The sequence below is a fragment of the Acomys russatus genome, chromosome 14, assembly GCF_903995435.1.
Source record: "Acomys russatus chromosome 14, mAcoRus1.1, whole genome shotgun sequence".
NCBI classification, from domain to species: domain Eukaryota; kingdom Metazoa; phylum Chordata; class Mammalia; order Rodentia; family Muridae; genus Acomys; species Acomys russatus.
In genome coordinates this window covers 34,264,992-34,287,545 of record NC_067150.1, presented here as the reverse complement: position 1 = coordinate 34,287,545, position 22,554 = coordinate 34,264,992, and the positions used below count along the sequence as shown (strand labels likewise).

The following is a 22,554-nucleotide window of genomic DNA, read 5'->3' as shown; positions in this document are numbered from 1 at the left end:
TGTAGGCACAGTGTCTGCTGCCACCTGCTCTGTCCCAAGAGGCAACATGGTCTCATGGGTAAAGGGGTTGGGTGGAGATCAGAAAGAGAGAATTATAGTCCCAGCTGTGTCCCTCCCATGTGTGCCTGCACAAGTCATAGCATCTGCTATGACACAAGGAGGTGGGCGGATGCTCCTCAGCGACACCTATCAATTATGTTATCTATCTTTGAACCTCAGGAGGGTACAGTCTTTATGGGCTGTGTTGAAGGCATCTCTGAAATGAATACAGAGTTAGCTAGTGTCAAAGCAGGCAGCACAGGGAACATAGAGTGGTAGAAAAATCAGCCTTCTTGTGCCGCCCACAGGATGAGGTGCCTTCCCTGCCTCCCATCCTCCTTGGAACATGGGAATTTTAATACTATACAGTATTGTAGTGAAGACTTACATAAGATAAGCCATGTAAAAATTTTAGTACATTAGCCAGAGCATAATAAGGCTTGATAAATGCTACTCCTGTCATTGCTTTGTGAGCAAGTGCCTGCAGGTGCCGTTCCACCAGTCTCAAGAATGCTGGCTCCAGGGATATGGCCCGCCGACCCCACATCTGCCTTCCCCCTGGACTGCCTTGGCAGGGACAGGCAGAATTAAACCCCTCTAATCTCAGTCATGTTGTTCTGGGTCATTTCTACCCACCTAGACCCATGGCATCAACTAGTTGGGGGTGGAGGGGAAGGGCAGAATCCTTAGCACAGGGTCTCCTTCGCCGTTTGGCTCCGAGCCCAGGCTTACTGCTGTTTAAAGCCTTGTCTTTTATGATCATGATAATACCTCATCTTAGAGCAGCCACAGAGCTCTGAGGAATTCAAAGAGGTTTACTAGGACTCTTTCCTGGGCCTCGGGATCTTGAGGGAACTGCTCTGCCACCATCAAAATGGAAGCGAAGGCTTTTCTTGATGGAGCTTGAAGGAACACTTCTGGGTTTTCCTGAGCACCTGAGAGCTTTGCAATGCATCACCGGACGCGCACACAGCCCAGGAGCTGCTCACTGTTAGGATGTGTCATTCCTAGAGAAGGACCCGACTATATAGCTGGCTATATAAGAAGGTTCTGGAAGTGGGAAAAGAAATCCAGGGCTGCTGCTTTTTAAATCTAGCTCTCAGCCACTAGGCATAGTGCTTCAAGGAAGGATTGGGTGCTCTCTTACCCTGCCCTGCATCCCTGAAGGGGCCTCGTGTTCTATCTAACAGTAGAGGACTACTGGGGGGAGCTGATGGGAGCTTCTCGATGCTCTTTATATTTAGATGGCATAAGTGAAGCCCGAGAGGCAGAGAAACTGGCTTGGGGTTTAGAGGCCTTGCAGCGCTGGCTCTGAGCTACACTGGTCCTGAACTGTACTGGCCCTGAGTTGTCTCCAGCCTGAGTCACCATGTGCCCCCACTTTTTGCCCGGGCATCTGTGGAAGCAGCTCTGCAGACCCTCAGGGTCTTTTCCCTCCTTCCTGTTTCAGGCCTTTTAAACCTGGAGAAGTTGCTCCGGCAATTCCTTATCTCCAAGGACACGCTCTCCGTCCGGATGCTGGATGACACACGGGACCCCACTCCACTCCTCAAGGAGATCCGGGATGACAAGACAGCTACTATCATCATCCATGCCAATGCCTCCATGTCCCACACCATCCTCCTGAAGGTGGGAGCACGGCTTGGGTGGTGGCTGGGAGCATGGTTAACCCTTCATACCCCATCTCCCCTGACTTGAGCTAAGGCTGCCCCTTGGTCCTGGGCTGGATCTGAATGTTGATTTCCCCTCTATCTAATTCTGTTTCCATGGACAATAGTTCCCTCAACGAGAAAGCAGGATGAGGGTGCCACTCAGAAACACTTAGCACCTGGTGGGGCTGAGAGGCCAGTTGGACCTAGAGTCAGACTTGAGAGGATCCGGTGGGGGCCGCTTGTCAGACAGTGCACATATGGCGCCACTTATGTATGGTGTTGAGTGTCAGCCTGTCCTCAGCCATGACAGCTTTTCAACAGCTTGTAAAGTGCCTCCCTGTCATTTCACAGCACAGTCCTCTCCAAGGTGTTGTCTTCATCGCAGAGGTGAAGAAGAAGCTGAGGCCCTGGGAGGTTATCATCAGCTGTCAGGGGTCAGCTGGGTGGGGACCAGGGCACAGCATACCTGGTTTGCTCTCACCCACAGGGAAGGCACTTTCATTAGACTCGTAGTGACTCAGAGTGATGGCCAAGCAGACATAGAGATGTGGACATGGAAGTTTGTCAGAGAGGCAGGTTCCACAGAGAGAAATCAGGTGATTAGGGCCATATAGACAGCTGGAAACAGCTGGACAGCTGAGGTGCCACCTGGCACCAGTCCCTGAACTAAGCATGTGCTTCAGAGAGCAAGCCTTGCTCTGGGCTCTTCCCTGGTTTCTCAGTAGTCCTCATAACTGCTCAGGCACATTGACCTCTCTTAATGTTATTTTAATTGCACATTTAAACACATCCTGCCATCTTCCACAGGGGTAGCCAGGCTCCTTGTTAACCTCTGCCTGGCTGTGTGGAGTCCCCCCCCCCCCAGAAAAAAACCTCAATATCTGCTTCTTCCTCTCTTTTTTTGTCTGCCTTTTTTCCTCCCTCCCTGCCCAAGTTCCTTTTTTTAAAAAAAAAATCTGAGAGTTAATAAGAGATTTGAATGAGTTCTCTCAGTACCCAGGGCTGTCCCTTCAGCCTGTTGCTATAGTAATTTTCCACAGCACCAAAACCACATCTGTCTATGAGCACTCAACTTATGAAAAAACACTCAAACACACACACACACACACACACACACACACACACACACACACGGAGAGACAAAGACAGACAGAGAGACTCACACACAGGGAATCATGAACACACACAGACACAGAGACACACTCATATACACACAAACATACACGCACACAGGTACACACGCATGCATGCACACACGCGCGCACACACACACACACACACACAGAGAGAAACAGAGAGACGCATATACAGGGAGTCATGAATACATAGAGACACAAAAACACAGAGACACACTCATATACAGACACACACACACAAAGAGAGAGACATGAATACACACAGAACACACATACAAAGAGAGAGAGATACACAGACACACACACACCTTTTTGTCCTTTTCCTTCTCACAGTTGGCAATATTACCGGTGATGTCATTAAGAATGAAAAGGCTCTTGTAGGTTCCAGGGGATGAGAGAAGCAGGCTGAGGGTAAGAACCTCAGCTCAGTACACAGATGTCCATCCAGCATCTCCATGGAGAGCAGAGGACGGAGGAGGGGTAGTTCTTTCCAAAAGTGCCCCTTGACTCCTGGCACACAAAATTGATGTCCCCCAGCTCTCCACCCTACCCGACCCTGCCAACATTCTGAGTTCATTGCTGAGATGTTTTTAAAAGTACAAATAAGAAAATAATTATCACTCACAATCCATCGCCCAGCCTTAACCTTTCCTAAAATGTTAAGGTCTATTCACTCTGCTTCAGACATCCCCCAATTATCCTCACACTGCTTAAAACTTTCTACAATCAGCTATTCTTTTTGCTCAACTATATATCATACATTTTCCGTGTCATTAAATATTTCTCTACAGATATTTTAGTGGCTGTATCATTTCCTGTCATGCTGGTGTCCCATAATTTATTTTGCCATCCCTTCATCCTTGTAGAAACAGGTTGTTTCCAATCTTTTGCTATGATAAATAATGTTAGGGCACACATCTTCACACGTAAATCTTTCTGCACGTGTGTTCGTGCATATTTCTTTAGCATATGCTTCTCAAAGGGGAATGCCAAGCTCACGCGATGCACACTCTGAAGGAGTTTGAGATGACTCGCCGCCCTTACCATTTACACACTCAGAAATGTCATTCAGCGTACCTTGGCCAATGCTGGGAGGTTCTTCTATATTTTCGCTTGTGAGCCTAGCCCTTAATGGCTGAGCCATCTCTCCAGCCCTGGGAATTTCCTTTAAACATGCCTTGTGTTTTTCCATTTCCTAGGGGTTTTTTTTTTTTCCTGCAGGGGGAGGGAGATGTATGTATTTATATATTGCATCATGCTTTTGAAGGCAATTGTCTATGATGATACTCGTTAGACAGCTGTTCTGAGTGCCCTGTGGCCATCCTTTCTAAATCCTCCCTCCTACCTACACTCTTGCGTCTTTACAGCCAAACTGATTGATGAGCAGGAAGGCTTTGAGGAAGCCTGATCCTTTGCTTCTCACCTGATACCCTGGTACTCACAGGCAGCCAGTTTCTCCAGCAAGCCTGGCCTCTATCCTTGGGCTTCCACAGGGCTCCATGATCCTCTCCCTGGAGGCTCACAGAGCTTTCTGGAGCCCCGTGTGCACTTGGGAGCCATGATCTGTTTGGCAGCTCTTGGCAGCTTCTTGATTTCAGGAGGCTTTGCGCAGTAATCCCTTACTTTATTGACTGGCTGTTTCACCAACGAATTCCGTGTTTACCCAGAATTCATGTCTTAAAAACCAAGGATCTCTTATCTTTTATCTCTAGGACAGCAAGTTTCACAAAATGGCTTTTAATTACCAACTATGCCCCATAGCCTGCTCCTGGCTGGATGCCTGTCATCAGTAGTTCATATGTGTCTAGGCAGTGTTCTAAGCAGTGGTACTCTTGTAGGAAAGATGTGAGTGGGTGTGGTGAGGTGTGGACAGTAGCATCCTGCCTTATCATTGTCTTGAGAGTGGGGAAGGAAGCATTAAGGGGAGGAGCCCCCATTGAAACTTTGCACTCTGTGACAGTCCCCACAAACTTAATCTTGTCACCATGCCTTTCTGCACTTCAAGTACCCATTGGAATGAAAGCAATGCCAGTGTATCCTGAGCCTCAGACAGCTGGGAAGATACAAAGTTAAGACTGCTCCCAAAGTTATTTGAGTTCTTGGGAGAGAAAGAGGAAAAATGCAATTATCCTGGTCTTGTTTCTCCCCTCCCCCACCACAATATTAACGACAAGAGCCATTTCCCAGTAGCCTGGGGCTGCAGGCTATATTATGAAAATCTAACAGAGTGTCAGGAGGGACAAAGACCCTGGAGATACCTGGGCTCATTACTTACCTGATCTCCTTGTCAGTTTCTGTAGCATCTGTCACACTCAAAGCCAGGGACACTGACAGAGAAGGTTGACTAGGGATGTTTGTGATGGCTGCAGGGATCAGACAAAAGGAAGGCTGTAATAAAGCCACATTTCTCAGTTGTGGGGTGACACCACACTACTATGCAGTGATCAAGGGTGAGGCATGTCATGGTCAACTTGTTTCTTAGCAGGAACAAAGGAACTGGGCTTGCAAACGACTCACTTGATATCCACAGGGTTCTGACAGAGGCAGGGTTCATTTGGGCATGCCCCACAATCCTACTGACAGTCCCTGATAGTGCTGTATGTACACTTCCATCAGGCTTGTGGTTCATGAGGTGGAGTATGATTTGCTTAAAAGCCTTGGAATTAGGCTGCACGTGATCTCATACAAGTGACTTAGTCATTGTTGTGCCAGTTTTCTCTGCTGGAAAATGGGAGTTGAGGAGGAAAAAAGTGCTTGCCGCCCTTTGGTTAGCCCACATGGAAGGCTTTAGAGTACCTGGCACAGACTGGACAGTGGGCAAACCTTGGCCAGTGTTATTGTTAGGAGTCATGGGGATTATTCTAGTATGTTTCTTTATTTGCTCCATTTCCCTTAAATCCATTCTGGTTCCTATGATACTCAGTCCTGTTTGTGGGAGTGTGTTGTACATGAGAACACCAGATAAGCGAGTGTTACCCAGGGTGGGGAGACAGGTGAGGCAGACAGACGTGCTGTAGAGGCTCTGTCATTGATCCTCTGACGTCCAGGGCTGCTTGAGAACCAACCAAAGTTCTCTGCTCTGCTTTGCACTGAGGGTTCGTGGGTCAGATAAATGGTAGCCTCCTGCCCCTGCCGCCCCTGTGAGTTCCTCTCTTCTAATCTCCTTTTCTTCGCGTTGCAGGCAGCTGAACTGGGAATGGTGTCCGCCTATTACACGTACATCTTCACCAATCTGGTAAGATGCTTCCACAGCCCTCCTCCTTAGCAGACTGTTGTCAGTGGGTCCTGAAAGGGTACTGTCTGGAAGATGGCTTGTGGGGAAAGGGAGGCAAAACCAACAGAAGCCAACCATAGTGTCTGAGCATTGTGAAGACACAGGATCCAGAAGCCTGTGGGGGGTTTTTCAAGCCAACACTTTAAGCCTTGTGAGAATGAGAATTTGGAGGCTCTGATGCCCCGCCCCCAAGTCTCGCTGGTTTTATAGCAAGGACTCCTCAGGGCAGCTGTGCAATGGATGAGCCTCCTCAGTAGGTATAGTTTCTCGCCTGCAGTAGGAGTCTCCCCCCCCCCCCCCCCCGCCTCCCTCCAGGGCACAAGATGTGTGCATGTCTGATGGTGTTATAACTGCATGTATCTCCACAGGTCATCTTAGCTAGACCCCTCATTTTATGAATGAGAGAGCTGGAATTGTATTGAATTAGGCTTAAGGACCAGCTTTTCCAAATACCAGCCACATTGCCCTTCAACAAAGCACCGAGCCATGTGTGGTGTGCTTATCTATCAGAGAGGCACGAACAGCTACATCACTGGGCTGCTGTCAAATGATGTGACTTAACATATGTGGAAGCATTATGAAGTTATAAAGTGTTAAGAAACATGAGAAATACTGGACAGTGGTGGTATACACCTTTAATCACAGTGCTGGAGAGGCAGGGGCAGGTGGATCTCTGAGTTCAAGGCCAGTATGGTCTACAGAATAAGTTCTAGGACAACCAGGTCTATAGAGTGAAACCCTGTCTCAAAACAAACAAACAAACAAGCAAACAAACAAATGTGGAAATTACTGTGGTATATGTATCCATATATTAAAAAAGTGTCTGTATATTAATGTATATAGTCAACTCAAGAATAGTCAGAAATTAAGAAAACAAGTATTAAAAAAAAAACATCTGGAGCTGAAGTGATGGCTCAGAGGTTAAAAGCACATACTGGTTTTGCAGAGGACCCAAGTCTGGTTCCCAGCACCCAAATGGGTGGCTCACAGCTACCTGTAACTCCAGCTCCCGGGCATTTGATACCCTTCTCTGGCCTCTGCAGGCATCTGCACTAACATGCCCACACTAACACACAAATGCAGAGAACTAAAACTTGTGTAACTTTTAATTTAGGAATAATGACAAGTTGTCTAAGAAGCCACGAAGATAGCTGCATATATTTGTTTGCCAAGCCTGGAGCCCACAAGGCCTTGCTCTGTAGCAAACCTGCCGTGCTCCCCCCTACCATCTCTATATCTTAGCAGCCACTAGCCGGTGCCCTGTTTCTCTAATTTTACAGTTTGAGGAACGTGATACAGTGTGTGACCTTCTGAGGCTGGCGAGTTCACACGACAGAAGGCCCTGGGGACCCACCTGGGTAGTTGCGTCTTTACTGCTAATCGGGCTACATGGGTAGCTGTGCTGCAGTTTGCTCAGTTGTTCACAGGCCGCGAGATGTTTTGGTCATCGTCCGTACGCTATTATAGATTGCCATACAGAGAAGTTTAGTTTATTTTATAAATCACCTGACTCGGGGGTAGTCATTGCTTTTCTCACTGCTATGACCAAATGCCTGCCAGGAGAAGAAGGGCTTATTTTAGCTCACTGTTTGAGCAGGCGTTACATTATGGTGGGGAAGGTGTGGAAGCCATGGTGTCTGGGAGTCAGGCTGGAGGGGTGGAGCTTGCAACACACCCCATTTCCCCAAAAGATTGATGAGCTGAGTGCAATCCTGCTGCGACTGCAGCCAGGCAGTAATCCAGGAGGCTCACCCTTCAGTGAACTACCTCATTCAGCAAGACTCCCCTCCCAACAACTGCACAGCTTCCCCAGTCAGCACTGGCTGGGAACTGACCATTCAGACATAAGAGCCTGGGAGGGGCAGGCATCTTACATCCAAACAATGATGACAGACAGCTCCGTCATCCAGGTGTGCTTTTGAGTACTTCTTATATACCAGGGACTGACCAGGCATGAGGAGTTGGGACTGGAATAAGAAACCAAGCCAACAAGATGGCTCAGCTGGGAAAGGCTCCTACTGCCAAGCCCTATGACCTGAGCTCGACATTCTAGAAGGAGAAAACTAACTCCCTCAAGTTGTATGTGTGCACATGTATGCACATGAGTCTCTTATTTTGTGTATGTATGCTACACACACACACACACACACACACACACACACACACACACACACACATACACACATGCAGGCACGCACGCACACTAAATAAATAGAATGTTTTTAAAAAGAAAGAATCCACGCATGCTTTGTGAAAACTATTTTTAGATATATAATACACTGCACCAGCCCCTCAGGTAGGGACTGCATGCTCAACCTTGAGCAATAGGGAATACCTTCATTGAAGAAAGTGCTGGAAGAAAAGTAGAGTCTGTACATACAAGGAAAGGAAGACTGCTCCGGGATAAGAAACTGCACCTCAGTTAGTTTGACATAAGATGGTTCACAGTGTGCCCACAAAGCAGCAAGGGCCTTTAAACTCACGTATTCTCAGGAATACGAACTCACGTGCTTCTTTTTCACAATCTGTTGATATCCTTCTTTGAAAATAACCAGTGAGACAAGAGCCTTGCTAAGTTAAGAACAGGATTCAGCCTCGTGGCTCGGACGCTTTAACCTGACTAAGGGAAAGGTTGCTTGTCAGTAAACCTTGCTGACAGTGTGCATGGATGGCTTAGAAGGCCGTGAAGTCTCCCTCCTGGGAACTGGAGACCAGGTCTTCTCTGTGGTCCTGCAGTATCTAAGAGATGCTTGCTTGAGTAACAAGCGTGAGTTCATTGCTTCCTCTTGGCACTGCTCTGGAACTGTGTTAGCCCTGATATATTGGTGGACCCAAAGCTCCCAGAGGTGAAAGATTACAAAGGAACGAAGAAAAATTTCCCCTTCTGGTATAGGGTCTTCTTCCACGGGTGTTTGCAAGGAAGTCATTCCCCATGGCCTGACCTTGAGAGTACATGACTGGCTCACATTAGGGTGTGTTGTAACCACTTCTAATTTTGTAGCCCAGGCTGGCCTCAGAGCTCATGACAATCCTCTGCCTCGGCCTCCTGATGCTGGAGTCACAGGTGTATGCCACCAGGCCTAGCCCATGGGATCATTTACTCAAGTCTGGTGTTCCTACAGAACACCGTGCACATTATATATGCATAGAGCAAAGAGAGCTGTCTCCAAGTGAGCACACCTGTGTAAGCAGCCTCTCCATCCAGGAATAGAACATCACCAGAGCCCCAGAAGCCCCCTCACTCCCCTCAAAATGTAAAATAGAACAAACTCTTTTGTTTGCCATATTTTTTGCTTTTTTTTTTTTTTTTTTCTTTTCTTTTTCTTTCTTCTATCTAACGCTGCAGCTGTGAATTGGAGAATTAACATGTAAAAGGGAGAAGAAGATTAGGCTATTCCCACAGCAGTGTAAATGGGTTTGCTTAAGGTGAGGGGGCATCTGGGGCAGCCTGGGAAAGTTGGCAGGAGAGGAAAGAGATTAAAGTACAGTTGCACTGCAGCTCCATTCTGAGAGGCTGCCGCCTTGGGGGGTTGGACAGAGGAAGGAGCAAAGAAAAGCAGGTGGGTGGGGATGAGGTTGCCTGCACTGTGCCAGCCTGCCAGGGAGGGACCTTGCCCCAGACAAGGGCAGCATCTAAGGATGGAGCTGGGCATCCCGGAGTCACCAGGTCACTCAGCAGGCTGAAATAGTCCCCCACCCCCGGCAGTAGCCAGAAATAGATGGAGGTGCTGGCTTGAGTTTCTAGGAGGACAGCACCCACCAAACTGTGTAGCATCCTTCCCTGTTCTTGGGAAGGTGACAGTGTTCTCTAGTGTAAAAAAAAATGTAGCTGTCAAGTCAGGAGGTCCAGGTACCAAATCCTCATTTACCTTGCCCTCTCTGGGTGACTTTAGGAGAGCCTCACAGATTCTCAGGGCATTCATTTTCTTGTTTTGGACATAACAAAAGCTTACAATGGATGTTGCTGAGTGGTATGTGCAAAGCTTCCTGGGTCCCTAAGGAGCCTTATGGTTTTTCATAGCAGGAGGACGCTTGCACAGTTCAGAGCTTCTGTCTTGTTGGTGGGCACCGGCAAGAATGGCTCTGCACTCTGTCTCAGCCAGAGTCCTTTGCACCTGCAATCAACAGGACTCACACCAGACAGGGGGTTTTCAAGGGGAAAGCAGAGCTCTCACTATTTAAGTGATGCTGCTTAGGAAACAGTCAAGAAAACAGAAACAGGAGCGCTGCAGAAATCAGCCAGTGAGATGGTGTTCTGGAAGCTTCTCGCTAGTTCCTTGTCTTTCCAGCAGGAACAGGACCCAGTAGGAGGAAAGCATTGTTTTAGGGTCAGCCTTGCTGCCAGTTTTCTGAGTTTGGAGGCAGAGCACAAGGGCTTTGTGGCAGAGGGTGACCTGCAGCCTCCAGCCCCTCCCACCACACCGATGCACTCCCTCTCTCAGGCCCTAAAGGAACCCATCTCATCCTCTTCCCTCCCCCACTCTCTGGCTTCTGTAACAGTGATAACTTCCATGGTCTGCTTCATGAAAACCACCAAGGAGAACCGGAAAAGCACAGACCTGGGCTTCTGATAGACAGGCCTTTAGCCTTCTAGTTCGAGGAGCTAGCAGCTGTGTGGACTGCCCAACCTGTCTGAGCTCTGGTAACCTCTATAGTCAGTGGGCCCTGTACCTAGCTCATGAGAGCAATTGGCACACAATATGGGTTTAATGAAAGGGAGTTATTATTTTAGAAAGTCTTGGCTTTGCTTCTTCTAGGTTAAGAGGAACAGGAAACATATTTTGCTCCCCAAAAGAATGATTCCTAAAATAGTATTTTCTCCTTTTCCAGTGACTGAACAGCTGTTATGCATGAGCATACTTGCAATTGCAGGATATTTGTGTGCATGTCAGTAATTACTGAGTATTGACCATGTCCCCATGCCTCAGTCCCATCCAGGTGCCAAGAACACTGGTTGACAAAGGGCATCTGTAATAAATGAATTAAACTGATGGTTCTGGGTTCGATCTGTTGATTATCTATAGCAAGAGTTGGGACAAAAGGACCAATCATAAATTAAACATTAAGCCATCAATTCACTGAGCCCTGTTCATGCTACACAAAGCGCAGTTTCTCAGTCAGGGTCTGGCCACTGGGGAGCGTGTACATGTCAACCTTAAACTTTGAGTGACTAGGGGGATTGATGTAAGAAGTGTTGCTGAGCCAGGAAATAAAAATGGGGCTGCTCTTGTGTCCATCAGAGTCCAGCACAGTTTATGGTTTAGAAGCCAGGCTGGTGGATCCAGGGGAAACCTAGCTCAGTGGCAGAGCGACAGGAAGGTGGTGGAATTATTTTTATAAAATGTGTTTGTTTCTTTTAGCTTATTTCTTAACCCCACTATCACACAAATAATGGAGACTCTTTTGTAATACAGGGCTTCACAACACCATCTGAGCAGTTTAAGTCTGTTGTTAACCCTGCATCTATTTTGTCTTACGCCCAGGAAGCATCCTAGAGATGCTTGCACTTTTGTAGCTTTCCTCAGCTCCAGATCCTTCCTCCTCTACTTTGGACCTCTCCTGGTGGCCCACTCCTCTGGCTTCTTCCTCTGATTCCTCCTCCCCTGGCTGGCAGGAAGTCCAGCAATTAGTCTCTCCCCTGCTCATTCATCTTCTGTAAGCTGTCCCCCAACAGGAACAGTTGGGGAGCAGAGTTTACACACCACGTAGACAGGAAGTCAGAATTTAAACCACACAATAACCTTATGCCTACAGGAAGGTGTAAGGTAACGAGACAAACACTTTAGGAGAAGGAGGTACACCTGCGCTCGGGACAACACCGGCCCCCCCTCCCCCCGCTCTGGCTAGAATGAAAGGGCTCAGTCACAGTGCACAGCAAGAGGACTTCCATTCTCTCATCTATTTCAAGAACGATTTGGAGGTGCTCATATTGGCAGTATCATCCATCAGGGAAGCAACTTTGTGTCCCCATTTATAGTTCTAATGAGTCCAAGAACCAGTTCCTATGGATTGGGTCTTTGATCATAGATGGGAGGCCCCCGGAGGAAGTGGGAGCCCTGGGGCAGAGGGCTGGCTCATGGGGGTCATATCACAAAATATGAGAGGTCCCAGAAAGCCAGAGGTGCACGTGGCCAGAGGTCAGGGCCATAGAAGGAAATAGAGGAAGCAAGGCCTGGCCAGCAGAGCAGGTGAGGGTTGGCTGAAGAGGCAGATCAGGGACCAAGGAAGGAACAAAGCAGGGCAAATGGAATTGCTGGGCAAAGTCGGAAGGCAACCATGCAGGGTCCGGAGGTCACTCAGGCAGTCTTCCTTCTCTCTCTTCCATGCTCCCTTCCTTCATCCTCTCTGTTTTTGATTTTTTTTATTATGCCAAAGTATATATAACATCACATTTGCTATTTTAAACATTTAAGTTTATAATTCAGTGATGTCGACATATTCCCATTTATAAACCATAGAACCCAAGGAAACCCCAAAACAACAGCTCCTGTTTCTTCTCCCCTGCCCCTGGTAACCTCTGTTTTCTTCTCTGTGAATTCCTGTCTTCCAGGCTCCTCACTTTAGGGTTGTTATTGGCTGGTGACTGGCTTATTGCACTCAGTGTAATATTTTCTAGGTATATCCATATTGTAACATGTATCAGAATTTCATTTCCTTTGCTTTAACAAAAAAATATCTTTCTATTATGATGAAAAAAAAAAAATACCCGTAATAGCATCTACCGTTTGAGCCACCATCAGTGGCGTTAGGCACAATTGCATTGCTGTGCCATCATCATCACCCTCCATTTCTACAGTTCTTTCCATCTTCCCAAACCAAAACTCTGTTATGACAAAGGTGCTCTGGTCCGCTCCTCCTCCTCCTCCCAGCCCGCTCCTGCCCTGAACCACACATTTACGTTCTCTCGGTGAATATGACTATGTGCATCATGTCAATGAAATTATACCATATTTACCATTGTGTTTCTGGCTTATCTCATCCACATTAATGTCTTTCAGGCTCATCCTTCTTCAAGCTGCATAATATACCACGGTGCATGTGTGCCACATTTTGCACACCCATTAACCCATCAGTGAGTATTCAAGTTGTTTAGCCATAGTCCCATTAAAATGGATGTGCAGATATCTCTTCCAATTTCTTCCTCCTGGGTATGCCCCTAAGGAGGGCACTTGCTGGATTAGATGGTCAGCACATTTTAATTTACTGGGAAACCACCAGACTGTTTTCTGGAATGATTGCACCATGTTTCATTCCCAACAGCAATGTACACAAGTTTGAGTTTTGCTACAACCTTGCCAATACTTCTTATTTTTCATTTTCTAATAAGAGTAGTTCCGGAGGGTGTGAGCGTTCGGATGTGCTGCTTCTCTCTAGTTAGAGTTTGCAGATGGGAAGAGCCAAGACCCCACAGGTGTAGTTGAGGGCCCTGCTAAATGAGGAAGCTTTGTAATAAGAGAAAGCAGTTAGTGTTTGAGAGCCCAGCCCCGACGGATGTTCAGAACAGGTTAGAGGCCTTGCTTCTGGAGCTCTCAGTGACTTTCACAGACCTGCAGCTCTTGGGACTTTGGTTTCCTCATCAGTAAGATATAATGCCCATCTTTAAAGGTTCTTAGTAGGGATTTAAAAGTAGCTGTTGGTGGCATTGTAACTGATAAGCAGAGCTAACGGCTGCAATTAATCAACCCACAAATACCACAGCTTCATGCAGAGGCAAGCATGCAGTCTCTTACTATGGGAAGAGATGGCTCTAGGACCCTGTGTGAATAAAGAAAATCATACAGATGTTCAAGTCCCGCCTTTAAATGGTATATTATTTACTCCCATATACTTTAAACTGTCTCTAGATGGATCCTTACTATAATATAAATGCTTATAGTTATTGTATGGCATCATTTAGGGAACAGTGATGAGAGAAGTGTCTGAGCATGCTCAACATAGACCTCATTGTCCCCTGACTATTTTCAATTGGCTGTTAGAGAAATCCATGGTATGGAACCCACAGACGTGGAAGGCACACTGTACATTTCTCACCAAAAGCTCCATAAAGATGTTCCTGATAGTAATAGCCTCAAAAGGTCATTTAGTGTCCCAGGCATCTTCTGGTTTGTAAATGAACTTCACAGAGGCCCGGAATGGGGAAAAAACATGGAGGCTCACACACAGAATAATTCATGGGTCAGGCTTTGAAGCGGGACAGATCACTTCTTAAAATTCTATTGGCTAGATCTCATCATGGGGTTGCACACCCTGGCAGAGGTGTCTGGGAAATGTAGTTTAGTTGTGTGCCTAGGCAGAAGGGGAAATAGGTTTGGTCATCAGCAAGGAATCTCTGCCTCATTGCTGAGCTGCTGATTGCTACTGCCCTTCTCTTTTGTGTCTGTTGCAAGAGCAATCGGCACCAGGACCCTGGCCTGTCTGTTTAGAGGATAACTGATCCTAAGAGTAGATAGTAGCACTTGTTGGCTCCCTGGTGTCCAAGGTTTCTGGAGGGGCTTAGAGTGTGCCTGCCTCAATGGGGTGCAGAAGCCTGTTATGGATATACTTCGTATGACCGAGTGGAATGGAATGGAGCCTCTGTCCTCCAGCTTTCCTGGCTGGGCTTGGAGGAACCTTTGTTTCACAAGACATATGGAAGCTGGGTACAAGGCATGAAGAATTAAGGCTCTGGGTAAAGCCCTGGCTGATATTGTGGCTGATGTGTCTGAAAAGAAGAGGTGAAGAATGAAGCTAGATTTGAGCTAATGAGTCTGGAGGGGTTCTCCAGATGGTAATAAACCCAGCAAGAGCTGCCATCACTTCCTAATAGGAAAGATAAGATCGCCCTAATCTACTGTCAGCGAGCTCAGACAGGCAATGTGCCGTAGGAAGGGGCTGCCACCTTGGTGGGGAGCGGTGTGGAGATTTAGGGGTAAAGTCAAAAGTCTCGTGGGATGTTAATGAAGAGCAGGACATTGCCGGGAACCAGGAGCCTGAGCTGCCTCCAGCCACACAGGCAGCATCTCTGCGTCATCACTGTCGTGTCCATGCTGCTGCCATTGGGGGCTGCATATACAGCGGTAGCAGCCCAGGCTTGTTCCCTGGGGAATCTAGAGAGGAGCTACAGAGGAATAGCTATGCCTGCAGGAGGGGTCGAGGCCCTGGACTGGCAGCAAAGGCACTGGGAGACCAAGGGCTAATCCTGCCACTGATGCTGGATGACAGCGATGGCCACACTTGCTGTTTATTGAATGACTTCTCTGTGCGCCTCACTCAGTCACTCTGTTGTCTACACAAGCCATTCTTTCTTGCTGAGCTTCAGCCCTCCGTCTCTGTATATTATGGGGGTTGTGTGAGGTGTTCCCCAAGGGTCTTTCTAAGCGTTGGACTTGTTTCTCTGTACATTGGTTGGGAGCAGTCCAATTCACAATGCTCTGGGGATAGGAGAGAGTGACACATTGGACAGGGGCCCCCACGTGGCCCAGAGAAGCAGCTTCAGTTTAGGTCTTTTCTTGTCACAGACTGGAGCCAGGTCCTAGCGAGCTCTGCAGCACTCACCCTCCCATACCCCAGGCTCTACCTGTCTCTGCAGAATAGGTATGCGCAGCTTGCCATCCTCCCCGCAGTTCATTTTAGTGCCAAGCAGGACCTGAGTTTGTATGTGTTTTTCAAAGACTTATCAGCAAGATTAGCCATAAGTAATTGAAATTGCTAAAATTATTACAGGAAGGGGAGCCAGGGCAGACACAGAGAGAAAAGGCAATTAATTTCAGGAGAAAGGGTGAATGCCGTTAGCCCAATCTTCTGCTCTGGCAAGTCATCCCTGTCCATTTCCTAGGTGTTATTTAAATGTCACTCTTCCACTGAAGTCATCCTGAGTAATTGTTAGGGTGTGCTGTCACTTTCACAGTTGTGTATGTGTGTGTGTTATTCACATGTGTACACATGTGTGTGAATGCATGTACTCATGTTCACATATGCATGTCAGAGAAGAGCATCAGATATCTTGGTCTGTTGCTCTACACCTTATTCTCTCAAGGCAAAGTCTCCCTCACTGAACCTGGAGCTTCCATTCTAGCTAGGCTGGCTGGCCAGCCAGCTCCCAGGACCAGCCTACCTCAACATCTGAACACTGAGGTTCAGGCATTCATAGCCACGGTCCATCGAGCCTTCTCCCAGCCCCACTCACAGCTCTTTAGCCCTCCTCCAGGCTCTAAGCTCCGTGAAGTCCAGACCAAGAGTCTGTGTTGTCCGTCTCTGTGACCCTTGTGGCTGACTGGAGTATTACAGGTGCTCAGTCATGTTTATTGCGCAGATGAATGAATTATCTCTTCACATTCTAGAGTTCCGGGCCTGGGAGTTCTGGCCAGGGGGAATAGCTCATCCCCTCACATCCAAGATGAATTGAGTTCATCCCACAAATGTTCTCCAGCTAAAAGGAGCCCAGGGGGTTGCTTGGCTGCTGTCCAGCCTGAGGATGCTGGGCTCGTTTTCTTATCCCTAGAATGCTCTGCACATATGTAGGCCACACAGTCACGGGGAACTTCTGAGTTTGCAATGCCCTTCCTCTCATTCTAGCCTGACCAGATTTGGATAAGGACCTGGCAGGGTGGTTTACTCAGGACCCAAGAGTCAGGGGTTGGAACTCTGCTGAGGGTGGGAGATGTCAAACCCTGAGGCCCAGGTTGGCGCTTAGAATCATCACGGCAAAGGGAGGTCAAGGCTAGCCATGATTGATTGTGCCGAGTGGGTTCTCTGTCATCAAGAGGTAGTGACAGCCATGCTGTGCCGAGGTGATCTTGGGCCATGCAGCTTCGCGAGGCCTGAACCTAGCACCTGACTTGTGTAGTGAGAGCCCAAGGGTCTTCAGGATAAATCCTCTCCAACGAATTTGAAAGGCCATTTTATGTGGGATGATTCTTTTTTTTTTTTTTTTTAAAGGCACTTAGTGCTATGAATTTTCCTCTTAGCACTGCTTTCAATGTGTCCCACAAATTTGGGTATGTTGTTCCATCATTTTCATTGAATTTCAGGAAGTCTTTTATTTCTTCCCTTATTTCTTCCGTGACCCATGTGTCATTAAGTAGAAAGTTGTTTAGTTTCCACGTGCTAGCTAGTATGCTTTTTGTTATTTCTGTTGTTGTTGAAATCCAGCCTTAGACCATGGTGATCTGATAGGATACAAGGTATTATTTCAATCTTCTTGTATCTGTTGAGGTTTGCTTCATGACCAACTATGTGATCAATTTTAGAGAACGTTCCATGGGGTACTGAGAAAAAGGTATAATCCTTTGTGTTTGGGTGGAAAGTTCTGTAGATATCTATTAGATCCATTTGATTCATGACATTGGTTAATGAAGTTATTTCCCAGCTTAGTTTTTTAATCAAAGACCTACCCTTGAGTGAAAGTGGGGTGTTGAAGTCTCCCACTATTAATGTGTGGTTATTGATGAGTGGGGCAAGCTTTGTTAATAACTCTTTTACAAATGTGGGAGCCCTTGTATTCGGAGCATAGATGTTCAAAATTGTGATGTCTTCTTGGTTGACTTTACCTTTGACGAGTACGAAGTGTCCATCCTCATCTCTTTTGATTAATTTTGGTTGAAAGTCTATTTTATTAGATATTAGAATGGCTACCCCAGCTTGTTTCTTGTGACCATTTGCTTGGAATATTTTTCCCCAACCTTTTACTCTGAGGCAATGTCTGTCCTTGTGGTTGAGGTGTGTTTCTTGAATGCAGAAGAATGTTGGGTCATGTTAATGCATCCACTCCGTTAGTCTGTGTCTTTTTATTGGAGAATTGAGACCATTGATGTTGAGAGATATTAATGACCAGTGATTGTTAAGTCCCTTCATTTTTGGTATTTGTAACAGTCGAGATTTTGTGAGGTTGTGATTTTGCAATGGTATAGTTACCTATTTCCTATGTAGTTTTGGTTGTAGTTTGACCAGTTGGGGTGGAATTTTCCTTCTAATAACTTCTGTAAAGCTGGAGTTGTGGCTAGGTACTGTTTGAATTTGTTTTTGTCATGAAATAACTTGTCTTCTCCATCAATGGTTATTGATAATTTTGCTGGATATAGTAGTTTTGCCTGGTATCTGTGTTCTCTTAGGGTTTGTAGCACCTCTGTCCAGGCCCTTCTGTCTTTCATGGTCTCTGCTGAGAAGTCAGGAGTAATTCTGATAGGTTTGCCTTCGTATGTTACTTGGTGTTTTTCTCTTGCCGCTTTCAATATTTTTTCCTTGTTCTGTATATTTTGTGTTGTTATTATTATGTGGTGGGAAGATTTTTCTTTTCAGGTCTATTCTATTTGGTGTTCTGTAGGCCTCTTGTATGCTTGTATGCATCTCCTTCTTCAAATTGGGGAACTTTTCTTCCATTATTCTATTAAAGATATTTTCTTGGCTGTGGAGTCGGCTGCCTTCTCTTTCTTCTATCCCTATTATTCTCAAGTTTCATCTTTTCATGTTGTCTTTTAATTCTTGAATGCTCTGTGTCAGGAACTCTTCAGATTTAGCATTTCCCTGAATGGTTGTTTCCAGTTCTGCGATTGTATCTTCAAGTCCCGATATTTGTTCTTCCATTTCTTGCAGTCTGTTAGATAAGGCCACCTCTGAGATGCTTGCTTTCTTCTTTGATGCCTCTTGATCACGTTTTTCTTCTGTGTGTTCCTGCATCATAGCTTCCATTTTTATCTTCATGTCTTGGACTGTTTTAATGACCATCATCTGGTTATTTATGTTTTTCTGAAATTCTTCAAGTGCCTCTTTATATGACACTTTTAATTCTTCAGCCCTCTTGTTTGCCTCCTCCTGCATTTGTTTACAGATTTTATTTATTTCTTCCATTATCATCTTCTTTACTAAGGACTTGAGGTCATTTTCTTGACTATCCATTGCTGTTAGGTTCTCTAGGTTGTTTTCATTGGGAATGTTGGGATCCGGAGATGCCAAACTGTTTTGGTTTTTGTTAGCGTTCTTTCGCTGTCCTCTTCTCATTTTGATGGCTCTGATGTTGGAAGGTATTTTGTAGTGATCTTCGCTGGTTGAGAGTGGTTAATTGATGACTGATTATAGGTCAGGTGCTCTTGCCTGTGGGGATCAGGGAGTATTTCCGTGGAACAGGTAGGTGATCCGATTTCACTCCTGGTGATTTTCCTCTGCACCGTTGGCTCCAGGCTGAGTCAGCCAGAGTAGATATCTGTTTGGACTTTACTGCTGTAATTCAGATCAGCAGTTTGGGGATCTAGAATAAGGTCCGCACACATTTTGGTTGTGTAAGTTGATCCCAGCTGCCTGTCCTTCCTGTGGCTTTGTAGTCAACACCCCAGGTAGTTCAGATCATCTGGGGGTGTAGCTGTCTTTTAGCTCTGTCTCTATACCCTGTAGCGGTGTCCAACCTCTCCCAGAACGATATGCCTGGAGGGACCAAGGTCGCTCTTGGTCAGCAATTAGACACTGCAAGCAAGACCCACGTTTCGTCTCTCAATAATGTGAGAGTACCTACCTTGTTGGGGCCAGGAGCCCGAGCTAGGCTCTTTCATTCCAGGAGTGCAGGGCCAGTGCCTTGCAGCTGGGAGGTTAGGGAGACTAGGTTGCAGAGCTCTGGCGGTCGCCCGTGGAACCAGGTCTTCCCGCCGGGCTGTGGCGCTCCACTAATGCTCTAGGTCAGCAATTAGACACTGCAAACACGACCCATCCACATCTTGTCTCCCGATGATGTGGGAGTGCCTGCCTTGCTCGGGCCAGGAGCCCTAGCTTGGCTCTCTTGTTCGGGGAGTGCAGGGCCAGTGTCTTGCGGCTGGGTAGGAACAATAGGGTTGCGGAGCTCTGGCGGAAGCCCACGGAACCAGGTCTTCCCACAGGGCTATGATGTTCAGCTCTAGGCAAGACCCACGTCACCCGATAGGTCTGTGGAAGCACTCCAAGCTGATTTCTCACTGCCTCTGTTTGCAGGCTCAGTCCGGTGTGATCGGTATTAGGTTGGGCCCCGGATGGTCAGCGAGCTGCAGTCCCGCTTTAGCTGTCTCTGTTGGGTCCCGCCGCCTGTGTTTCCACTCCGCCTAGGCGGGTGACCTCCGCAGTTTGGGGTGGCGTGGAAGGAGGACCTAGGGCAGATTCACCCTCTTCACTGAGACTCCTCTGGCTGGGGACTCCAGAAAATCCCCTCCCCAAACAGCAAGTCTGTGCTTTATATACAGGCTGCAGTTTGCATGTGGATTCTGTTCCAGAGTTTGGGGAGTGCGTTTAGTACCTCCGGGATGTTGCTTGTCCCAGGGGGGGTAGGCCCCCTGTTTGGTCTGCGGCCTTTGGGGCCCCATTCACCTACAGTTCTCAAAGTCCAGCAATCTGTTGCTCCACTTATGTCTCTGGTCTCCTCGGAGTAGATCAGATATGTGGCTTATTGGTCGGCGCCATCTTGGAATCCCCTGAAAGGTCATTTTAAATGAGTCTTTCCCCTTTCCCCGTGATGGGCACAGGAGGTTGGAGAGCCTCGTCACACGTTGTGGACACGAAGGGTGGAAGTGGTGTTCCGCAGCAGCAGGCAGGGCCTCAGATCAGAGGAAGCATGAGTTTTTACGTTTTGCATTAGATGGTCATGCGGTAGCTGCTTTACCAAGTGGACTCCATATCAGGTGCTTTTCTAATTGCTATGACAGAATGCCTGAGAAAAACAACTTAAAGGAGGAAGGGAGGGTTTATTTTGGTGAACTTTGACAAAGTAGAGCCCATCCTGGCAGGAAGACGTGGTGGCGGAAACATGAAGAGCTGGTCACATCGTGCTTGTAATCGGGAAGCAGAGAGAGATGAGAACAGGAACACTGGGGTACCACTCCCTTTCTCCTTTTCATTCAGCCTGGGACCCCGTACAGGGGACTGTGCTGTCCCCGTGCAGAGTGGCTCTTTTCACCTCAGTTCAAGGTCCCTGGAAAAGCCCTCACAGGCACACCCCTGGGGGCTTGTCTCTTACAAGATTCTAATCCCATCCAGCTGTCAATCAACATTAATCATCACAGCCCCTTTGGCAAAGCGGGATAATAACGCTCGGTGAGGAGCAATAGCGGCTTCTAATCCTCTGCTGATAGCTGCTGAATCTTTCTTTCTCCACGTCCCAGTCTCTTCTTCTCCACTGAATAGTTCACCCCAACACCTCATTTTCCTGATCACCTCCTCTGGCTTTCCTCAACTCTGGAGATCTCATCATAGAAAATGTCAAAACTCACCTTACCTAGTTAGAGCTATAGTTTCTGGGGTGTCTGAATTTTTTCCAGGTTCCGGCTCTTACTGAAAGAGTATGACAAATACACAGAGACACAGACACACACACACACACACAGACACACACACACACACACACAGACACACACAGTCTCTGTCTCTCTCTCTCTCTCTCTCTCTCTCTCTCTCTCTCTCTCTCTCTCTCTCCAGCCAGCCAGAACTACAATCCATCATCAGTCAGACAACTTTCTTGGTGCCAGGGCAATTGATTCTAAAGTGTAGTTTATTGTAAAATTATTAAGAGTCCCCACATATTTCAGCTTTATTGAGCCCTTTAGGAGAGCCATTCTGCATATTTCAGTATGCTTTGGTGAATAAATATGTATTTATTTCCACTCAGGGTAGAATAATGAAGTGAAAGCCCCCATGAGTCTATCTGAGCTGTGAACATATCACCCACCCCCACCCCCACTCCCACCCTGCCAAATGCAAGCCCGAGAGGTGGCAGGTGCTGCAGTGACAGATGTCTGCTGGGCCCACACAGCCTAACAGCCTCTTAAGGAGGAGCGGTGCCCCCCCGGCATGGTGTCCTGCTAAGAGTCTAACCGTCCTGCATGTGTGCTCTTAATCACTGCTTGGAAGATGTGGGTGCATTAGTAAAGAGCCATGGTAGGGGGAACCAAAAGGGGGCTCCAGAGGCACAAGCTAACATTTTGTGGTTTATTTTGTCCTTTAATTAATTAATTAATTAATTAATTTGAGAATTAGAGTTGGGGATTCAGCTCAGTAATAGAGCTATGAAGTGCAAGGCCCTGTGTTGGGTCCTCAGCTCCAGGAAAAAGAAAACAGACAAAATTACAAAAGTAAGACCCCCCCCCTCCATGCACACACAAAACTAAGATTACTGTCATACACAGTCTTTGCGGGCAAAATGGCGCACACCTTTAATCCCAGCACTTGGGAAGCAGAGGCAGGCAGATCTCTGTGAGTTCAAGGCCAACCTGGACTACAGAGTAAGTTCCAAGACAGCTAGAACTAGGGTAGGAAGACCCTGTCTCATGGTGGTTAACAGAACATAGCTCCTAGTCTAAGCTCTAGGGTTATTAAATGATTAGCCAGCCATGATTAAGCAATCCCCACAGTCAGCTAGTTTTGGTTAGTTTTACCTGACACCTTGATACAACCAAGAATCATCTGGGCAGAGTCTTAATGAGGAATTGTTTAGATCAGGTTGACCTGTTGGGATTGTATTGATTAG

General features: G+C 47.1%; 1 protein-coding gene across 5 annotated transcripts in view; it reads left to right on the top strand.

Moving 5' to 3' along the window:
* Grik4 (glutamate ionotropic receptor kainate type subunit 4) overlaps nucleotides 1-22,554 on the top strand; it is a 428,100-nt gene that overhangs the window by 280,041 nt on the left and 125,505 nt on the right. For all 5 annotated transcript variants that reach the window (XM_051156249.1, XM_051156245.1, XM_051156246.1 and 2 more), the window contains 2 exons: nucleotides 1,490-1,668; nucleotides 6,009-6,062. In XM_051156249.1, coding sequence (XP_051012206.1) covers nucleotides 1,490-1,668; nucleotides 6,009-6,062 — 233 coding nt within the window. The remainder of the gene's footprint in view (nucleotides 1-1,489; nucleotides 1,669-6,008; nucleotides 6,063-22,554) is intronic.